Source organism: Amblyomma mixtum, chromosome 9 (genome assembly GCF_055824585.1).
Source record: "Amblyomma mixtum isolate Tamu chromosome 9, ASM5582458v1, whole genome shotgun sequence".
Classification (NCBI taxonomy): domain Eukaryota; kingdom Metazoa; phylum Arthropoda; class Arachnida; order Ixodida; family Ixodidae; genus Amblyomma; species Amblyomma mixtum.
Genome location: NC_143020.1, coordinates 75,093,779 through 75,103,322, shown reverse-complemented (window position 1 = coordinate 75,103,322; position 9,544 = coordinate 75,093,779). Strand labels below are relative to the sequence as shown.

At 47.6% G+C, this 9,544-nt stretch overlaps 1 protein-coding gene across 1 annotated transcript; it reads right to left on the bottom strand.

The window, feature by feature from the left end:
* Nucleotides 1-4,219: 4,219 nt before the first annotated feature.
* Nucleotides 4,220-8,848, bottom strand: LOC149329759 (uncharacterized). Its single transcript, XM_089559291.1, has 3 exons — nucleotides 8,561-8,848; nucleotides 6,125-6,134; nucleotides 4,220-4,377 (listed from the first exon to the last, which is right to left on the bottom strand). The coding sequence occupies exons 1-3, from the start codon at nucleotides 8,846-8,848 to the stop codon at nucleotides 4,220-4,222; spliced, it is 456 nt and encodes a 151-aa protein (XP_089415417.1).
* Between the last annotated feature and the right edge of the window lie 696 nt (nucleotides 8,849-9,544).

The window sequence follows — 9,544 nt, the reverse complement described above, 5'->3', positions numbered from 1 at the left end:
ATACTGGCGCTTCAACGGTGCGGCTCCATCGAAATGCGGTCTGGCGGCCCGTATTTTGTCCCACGATCTTCGGAACAAACCCAAACACTAAGCACACTGAGTCGCTACTGCAGGTTTAGGTTTGGTGTATGTTTGGTGTGTGCGGTAGTCCTAAAGCGACTCAGGCTATGAAGGACGCCGCAGAGAAGGGCTCCGGAAATTGCGACCAACTGAGGTTATTTAACGAGCACTGACACCGCACAGTACACAGACCTCTAGAATTTCGCCTCCATCGAAATTCGACTGCCGCCGCCGTGATCGAACCCGCGTCTTTCGGGTCAACAACAGAGCACCATAACCACTTAGTCACTTCGGCGGCATCCTGCAGATTTAACGCCACTTCTCGTAAGTTGCTGAGGTGCAATCAGTTGCTACCGCTGAGCGTAGTTCATACTGTCCTGCTCGTTTAAAAAGCAGCCTGTTTGCTGTTTTTGGTGGGTTAATTTGTTATTTAAAGTGAATTTGTTCGCTTATTTTGTCTTGGAAACGTTTCTAGCTTGTTCCACGCAAGAACATGGCTTGCACTATCAGCCACTCATACGCACAAGAAGGGAATGACGTCGCCCTAACGCTTCGCTTACCTTTTTTTTCAGCACTTCATCGGAGGGACAGGAACTGCATTGCGCTGCATCCTCTGGCCATCGCTGCTCATCAAGGGGGCAGCCGCATGTCGCTGAAGCCTCGCACTGACGTTAACAGCTTTCGCACAGGACGTGTCCACAGGGAAGCACCGCGGAATGCTTGCGCACTAGTCCACACACTTTGCAGATTCTGCCTTCCGGAATGGGATCCACAAAGCGCAGTGGCCTCCAGTCGGTGGCTACAGACAACCCGACCAGAGTGTATTCTCGTGGTCTTCCTACAGCCATGACCTATCTACTTCAAGGAAAGGGGCGACGGTCTGAAGTTCACATTTGAATTACCGCAGTCAGGCTCCATCCAGTTCCTAGACCTGAGGATTGGTTGCCATGCGAGTGGGGTGTGCTGGGAGTATCGCCCAAGGACGGAAAAGCCCATCCTCAATCACAGATCTGGTCATTCGAAGTTGGTAAAGGCCGGCATTGCTAGTTCTTGCCTAAAAGCCTCCTTTTCAAAATCTTGCTGCCACAAGGTTGAAACAAGATTCCTGGCAGAAATACGCCGGCTTAAGGAAGCAGGTTTTCCTGATCACACTCTGGCTAGAGTCACTGAAAGGATCTTGGCCAGGACCGGTAGGCCCGTGGTCATCGTGAAAGAGGATGCGAGGAAAAAACGATTGGTAGGAATTCCCTATGTCCACGGTATTTCACATCGCCTAAAGAAAGTGGGGGCGAGGTATGGGGTGAACGTTGTTTAAACCGCGAAGAATAAGCTTGCTGGTGTGTGCACTGCTGTGCGAAAAAAGCTTGAGCATGGTAGTGTCCGCGGGAGGGGTAGTTGTACGATAGCCCACAGAAAAAAGATCGCAGATTGTGACACAGGTGTTGTATATCGCATTCCGCTTTCCTGTGGTAAGAATTACATCGGCCAGACCGGTCGGTGTATCAGTGAGCGCTTAGCGGAACACCGTAGATCATTGAAAGGTGCTGTGTCTTCCAACCTCTCCTTGCATTGCAGGGGTTGCAAAGATTGCTTCCCCCACCTAGATAGGACAAACATCTTGTTCAGGCTCAGCGATAAAGTTTTGCCGGGAGCTGATGGAAGCTTACTTGATTAAAAAGAAGGAGACGCGTGTGCCGCATCACCGTCGGTCAGCCTTCAGGAAAAGGAGGTTCCTTTTCTGCGCAGGTTCTTGAGTATGAGCAGCCAGTACGGGGGTTGGCTTGATGTGATTGCACTTGTTATCCTGTTGTTGTGTTCGTTTTCACGTAGGAATGATATGTCATAGCTCTCCTTGCACGCGCGGTAGTGGTTGTTGTGTTTCGATTTTGTATTTTCTAACGCCTTTAAAAGCTTCCCTTTCGTGAATAAAAATTCAATTGATAGTCTGCGCTTGTGTTGTGTCTCCTCGTTCGCTTTGGTCCTTGTTTTTGCGCTGCTAAGTATGAACCCACACCAACTAGCCCAACTTTCTGTATTTTATATAACAACATATATTTTTTGTGCACGTTTGGAACGTCACAGAATAAAATTTGGTATTTCTCTCGCAAAATTATACCCTTTATTCCGCGTCCCCTTCTGTGCCGTCCTGCAAATGAAGCACGCTTATTAAGCCTTTCAATCGCGCTCCTCTCTGCCTGTGGTCTGCGGTCGCGCATTTTGTTAGTGAAGAAATATGCCGGAGGCAGAACTCGCGCGGCATAGTGACCGATTTGTGGTCTTAATTGGAGATAATAGTGTAATGATTTTGTCAAATTAAGATAATTGAAAGAAAGCAGCAGAAAAAACCGCGTACCGCCAGTTGGGATCCGAACCCACGACCTCCGAATTTCGTTTCCGGAGCAATACTAACTCAGCTATAGCGACCGCTGCCGAATCTACTGGTTTCGGGGCTATTTGTGTGTCTAACCGAACCTAGAGTGTTCACCAGCGCCACCCTCGTCTATAGCTGTGGATATCCTGTACTACCGCGAGTGTGATCGAACGGTTAGGGCGGAAGCTGTGAAAGAACGCTTTGATGTTACCTATGGCATGAAGACTGCCAGATTCGTTTCCTTCAGTAAAACGGCGAGTTGAGCGAGTTGGTACGTCTTCAGAAAAAAACAGCGCAGGAACACGGACACAAGAAAAGAAGACGAGGCAGGCGCTGACTAGCAACTCAAGGTTTATTGCATTTCCTTCGTGAATTTGTTACGCAGAAAAGCGAACAGAAATAGGTGATTAGCTGATTAGAAATAGTCGAATAGGTGATTCTGATATGCATGACAAGCATAACTGGGAACGCCTGAATTCGGATTAACTTTCATGTCAATTTCATTCCTTTTTTTTTGCGGAAATGTGCAGTTTGAAGGCGCCATTTGAAGGCAGTCTTGCTGCAAACTAGTGGACAAACTGGAATGAAATATGAAGGGCATTTATTTTCAAGAGCAACTTTACAATACAAAGTGTGTCGCTAGAAGCCGCAAGAAGATGTCAGAAATAAAAGGTTGCGATGCTTATATTGGGCAGAAACATAAAAACATTAAATATTCACAAACGAAAGGGCTGATACATGGCTACATAATTGGACAACAATGACAAATGAATAAAACAAACGGTGACGCTTTCGCCATACCCCGTGTCGCGCAACCTATAAGGTCTTTGGAAAAAGAAAATACCATATGGTTCGACCTGAAGCTCTTTTCCTTCGTCGTTTGTTGCTCGTTTTATGATCATCTTTATTTTGCGCTCGAAAGGCCAAGGTACGACATCATCCATGACCCCCTTGTGCATGCACAAATGACCATGAATAACCACAGTGCCACCTTTTATGAATTTAACTGAAGGTGTAATAAGGTAGCCACCCAAGTACACCCGTTCACTATCATAAATAGCGGAGCCCTGAGTCACTGCGGTGTTTTAGAGAGCTTTGACACCGCGCACGATGAATTCACAGTTTGTCACGTTTAGGTCAGTAGTTGTTTGTACATTTCTGCTGACATCAGTCGTCTGTTCTCTGCTATTACTTGCTTCGTGTAATGCTGCAGGGATGGCGGGTGTAGTCTTCGAGTACTCTCCGTGGTTCGTACTCTACACACTTGGCGACCGTGAGATGTTCGAAGTGGAATTCGGCTCTCTCACGCTGTTGGAAACATTGTCGACTACATCACCGCGAGAGGATAGGGGCTGCTCAAACTGCTCAATCGCTGCCGTGAGGTCTCGCCTATGTTGAAGCAAACCCTCACGGCACTGCCTTATTTCATCCACCAGCTGTTGTCTAAAAGCCTCCTCTGCCCTGCTCGTCCCCAGGAGCATATACTGCGTCATTGTCTCCTTTATGCCGTCTATGCCTCGAGATATTTCTCCTTTCATTCCGCTAAACATGCGTGCGATCAGGGAAAGTTGTTCGCCCACTGTTTCTTTGAAAATGTTCAAGCTATGGGATAGCTCGTCGAGTCTATCACACTGCATGTTGGTGCTAGAAGTCAAGCGCTCTAAATATGACATCATTTTGCCCGCTTCCTTACGCAAGGCCTGTCTAACGCAAGTCACAATGTGTTCTTCCCTCTGTAGACTGGACTGTTCGGGTTCTGATGATGCAATCACAGCCGGTATCCTGCAACTAGACATCACATGTGCGCACACGCAGCTGTAAGGAACCCTGGACGAGCACTGGGGGCAGCGAGCTGGGTGAAACTGGCAATGGTGCTGAAAGTGCATGCACATGACTTGAGCTGCCAGCACAGCTCGGCACCCGTATTCTTCGTTCCAGCACTTCACCTGCAAAGGTCGAGGAAGTTAATACGTATCGAAGCAGCACCATCAAATAAACTAATCGAAAAGGTACCTAGTGCTCATAAACTGTTGGCGAACTGCTCAAGCCTCTCAGTGCGATTTTTCCACTTCTACGAATGGCACATGTTTATTGAAATTAACATTGAAGTATCGCTCCAAGTGCCTATATAGTTAAATGCTGGCCAAGAATCCTACGTATCGCGGATTTTTTAGCTGCGGTAAACCGTATTTACAGTGCGTGCAAATAGCAAAACTGAAGAATTAAGGGTATGTTTTTAATCTTACAATTTACGACACTTCCCCTCACTCCTAGTTCTCGACTCTCGTTCCTCTTCCTCATACGTGACTAGCTGCGATTCGCCTCTGCTCTGCTGCGTATATGGAGCCGACAGCATTTTCGCAACTGGCGGAAATCTTTGGGGAAAAACACAGCGCACTCCCAAGACACAGACGAAGAAAGACAGTGTCGTCTTGTCTTTCTTCGTCTGTGTCTTAGGAGTGCGCTGTGGTTTTCCCCAAAGATAAACCACCATCTTGCCCGCTCTTCCACCCTTGCAAGCTGGCGAAAATCACGTGACGCGCAATTGGCTTCTGTGAATCTGGCTCTTGAACATTCTTTTTAAAAAGCCCTAATATTTATGCACCGCAGTGCTGTCACGCACACAGCTCCCGCGAGATTTAACCCGTTCATTATTTTATGCCGTTTGAAGCTTCAAAGCGGCTCAAGCTACCAGGGACGCCATAGGGCTGAGCACCGGCTAATTTCGACAACATGTACTTTTTTAACCTCCACTTATATCGCACAGTACATGAACCTCCAGTATTTCCCCTCCATGGAAACGTTACCGCCCTCTCAGGATCGAACCAGCGTCTTTCGAGTCGGAGCGTTAAATGCGGCATCAATCTCTGCAATCTCGACAGTGAGAAAAGCAAATTTCGCTTCGCAAAAATTTCTTTCTGATCGGTTACAGACCATGTAAAGTCGTGTAAGGGTGCACTTTTTGGTTTAATTTCGCATGTGAATTTTGGAGGTATGGCTCATGCATGAATTAAAGAATGTACAACCGTACTTATCTGTACCGTAGCGTACCGTAACTTTCCGTACCCGTACCGTATCTAGTCCAAAATGGAGTGTGGTTCATAAATAGACACTTTCAGTTGGGCGTACGCAGTAAGCTTGAGCACGCATCGCTTATTGCGTTGCGTACGCTGTAAATAGTTTAAACACGACATTTTTACGTTGCCGTGCCGTAGCGTCCCTCCGGGGCATGCGTGAACGGTAGCGCCATCTTATGACAACATGCCAAAACACATCAACGCTGTGTTGAAGAAATTTTAATCCGTAATTACTGATCACTAGGGTGGGTGCATTGCTAGGCTTTCTTCATTTCAAGAAGAAAAACTATTCAAATAGAAGAAAATGTAGCAGGTGACAAAGCTAGACAACTGCTTGGTCAGGTGTTGTTCTCGCGAGGTAAACACACTCATTTAGTTAGGCCTAAGAGCTTGAAAATCACCAAATTATGAGAAAAATAGGGGCTACTTATCGATTATACCTCTGCGCGTGGGCGAGAGCGCGAAACAAAAGACAACCGCTACCATTTGAGCGAGCTATCGCGTCGAAGAATCCAGGTGATATGTATTTATTCCGAAGCGGGCGAGCAAGGCGCCGCCATCTTGTCAACGCCTCTCGGTAACTTGCCCGTAGCGTGCGCACGCTAAGACACGATACATGCGTACAGCTGCAACGGAAAAATATTAGCACAAGTGACTAATGATCGGAGCGGGAAAATTGCGAGACGCAGCGGTATTGTAGCCGTTTGCGCAGATAGCGAGACTGCCTGGCACATTCCACTTTCCAGAGTGAGGGTGGCCGACAGAATGCAGCCCATTCGAAAGCAGGCACTGCCACAAATTATTTTTGACAGTGTGCTCCACTTTTGACAGTGCTCCCCCAGCACATTTTTAAGGGAAAACGGTGATAAAGACAACGTTGCTCACCACGCCAGCACAAAAACAAGTAAATAAAACAAGATTATGTGTTTAGCCGCCTTAGCACCCGGTTTGGCTGATAAGACATGCATCTTCAGGCTTTCGTTAAGGATGTTGCATTTCTGATGGGCGAATGTCTAGGTGGGCTGCTTTCTGTCGGCCACCTCCGCTTTAGGAAATGGAATGTTCCTGGCACTCCCACTATAGGTGTACTCGGCCACAATAGCGCCGCGTGTCGCGATTTTTTCGCTCCGGTCATGATTCTCTTGTGTCATTCTTTTTGTGTTGCAGCTGTATGCAAGCGACCCAGCGGTACAGAACGTTCTCTGCATGCGCACTCGTGACCCGCAACGCTCCTGCGTACGTAAGCCCGTTCCGTACGGCCAATTAAAATTGTTCTATGTGTGCGGCCCTTACACGAGAATATAGGTACGTGAGCGCTCGAGAATCCAGCACCCTTGTCTGAAAAAAAAAGGAAGACGTGTTGCTTTGGCTTCTGGAAGGCGCTATCAAACAACTGCTGCCCGATATGCATGCCATGGAAACGAAACAGTCCTACAGAGTTCGCTACTTAATCAGTTACTGCCCTGGGCTGGCGACAATTATAACAATGCCACGTGGTCTCATGCTGCTTCTGTCCTCCTTCGAGTAACAGCTGTAACCGCGCGAATCTCGTGGGTTAGGTGAGTGGTATGGCTATCTATATTCAACTGCCTTTACAGAGGGATAAGTGATTATCAGCACCTACTCCCAAATATCAAGATTGTATGCTTATTTATTTATTTGAACATACTGCAGGCCCTTTTCGGGCCCATGCAGGAGTGTTTACAAGACATCATTGATCAAACAGATTGATTATCTTTGATTGATTATCATTGATTATCTATCTAGCAGTGATAGGTGAGGAACTGATTGTATTATACCACGTATAGCTGTTGCACAGTACAATTCATTTAAGACTAATTTCTCGATAAATCTTAGAAGGAGTCAGTTACTAAGGGGTACTAAATGTAGAATTGTGACACTAATTCTTTGGAAATGATTTTCGAGGGCGAAGTCGCGACTCTGACAAAGCGCGTGTGAGCTTTAACAGAGTGCGCGTCCCTAAACTTTTTTCGATTCGTGCATTGACATCACCTCTTAAATGCAGCGCAGATCATGCTCTTAGCGGCGAATGCGCCGCTAAGCGCAGCCGTCGAACAGATTGTCGTATTAAGGAGCAAAGTTCACGTGTGTCATTACGGCTATCCTGTCTTCTACTGTCATTCATAAGAGCAGCCACTGCAAGAAGTTAGGATGCACACAGCGAAAGAGGTTCAAAAAAGCTGAGAGTGGGTTTGTCGAAAGGAGTAATGTAATGTCCAGTTTACTGCAGCTGTGCTTTCAAAGCAAGCCAGTCACAAGTTATTAGGGCTGCTGAAACACCCATTAACGACTTGCAGTGTGCTGGATTTCCTGCCCCGAAGCTACAGTGATGGACTATGAGGTGCACCTAAGTGTAGAGCTTCGGACTAAGTTCAAGTACATCGACCGTTCCTATAACGCTAGGTTGCAGGGAACACTGACGCTTCCACACTTCAATTCCATCGAAATGCGGTCTGGCGGGCCGTATTTGGTCCCACGATCTACGGAACAAACCCAAACACCAAGCACACTGAGTCGCCACTGTAGATTTAGGTTTGGTGTACGTTTGGTGTGTGGGGTAACGTCCCAAAGCGACTCAGGCTATGAAAGACGCCGCAATGAAGGGCTCCTGAAATTTCGACCATCGGGGGTTATTTAACGTGCACTGACGCCGCACAGTACACAGGCCTCTAGAATTTCGCCTCAATCGAAATTCGACTGCCGCCGCCGTGATCGAACCCGCGTCTTTCGGGTCAACAACAGAGCACCATAACCACTTAGTCACTTCGGCGGCATCCTGCAGATTTAACGCCACTTCTCGTAAGTAGCTGAGGTGCAATCAGTTGCTACCGCTGAGCGTAGTTCATACAGTCCTGCTCGTTTGAACGGCAGACTGCTGTTTTTGGTGGGTTAATTGTTTAACTAAAGTTAATTTGTTCGCTTATTTTATCTTCGGAACACTTCTAGCTTATTCCACGCAAGAACATGGCTTGCACAGTAAGCCATTCAAACGCACAAGAAGGGAATGACGTCGCCCTAACGCTTCGCTTACCTTTTTATCCAGCACTTCATCGGAGGGACAGGAACTCCATTGCGCTGCATCCCCTGGCCATCGCTGCTCATCAAGGGGGCAGGCGCATGTCGCTGCAGCCTCGCACTGACGGTAACAGCTTGCGCACAGGACGTGCCCGCAGGGAAGCACCACGGAATGCTTCCGCACTAGTCCACACACTTTGCAGATTCTGCTTTCTTGAATGGGCTCTACAAAGCGCAGTGGCCTCCAGTCGGTGGATACAGAGAACCCGGCCAGCGTGTATTCTCGTGGTCTTCCTACAGCCATGGCCTACTAACGTACGCTCGTGCCTGAAAGGCTCCACAGAATGGCACAGCCACTCCGGCAAGCGACACCTCCTATTGCTTTTAGTTCCTGTCTTACTCACCACAGACGCGACTAAAATTGCTGCGCCATCTACCGCAGGTGCCTGCCTGTTTATCAGAGCAAGCAACATCGCTTATAGCTCTCATAGAAGCCCCCCCCCCCCCCCCTTTTAACGATAACACCTACAGATAAAAGAAACAGGCGGTTATCTACTGTGGAAAAATGCGCTGAATGAAAGAGGTCACTAGTAGGCGGCAAAAATACATGTTTCTATGTTTTTGCAGCAGGCAGCACATCACTAATTCCATTGACTTCCTTCATAAGTGGCTTGATGCTGCTACAACTCGTGATGGTCTGCGAGAGGCTTTCCTCCTGCAGTGGACGTAGTCATGGTGATGATGATGATGATGATGATGATATCTGTACCTGTAGGGAATGAAGACAAGTGGTTGGGCCTGCTGGTACGTTATCACCTTGAACTTTAGCGCTGCACACGACGCGGGGACGAAGATGACACAACGAGCGTGACGATAATGAGCGTTGGTAGTCAGCGCTGGTTATGTCCCTTAGGCGGGGGAAAAGTAAGCGGCGCTAGCTATAAGTAAGTTTTCGAAGCATCGCTATCGAATATATATTTTACGACAGCTCTGATAATAC

Excerpts from the sequence above, each read along its gene's own strand:
- LOC149329759 (XM_089559291.1), bottom strand. The coding sequence starts at position 8,848 with ATGGCTGTAGGAAGACCACGAGAATACACGCTGGCCGGGTTCTCTGTA.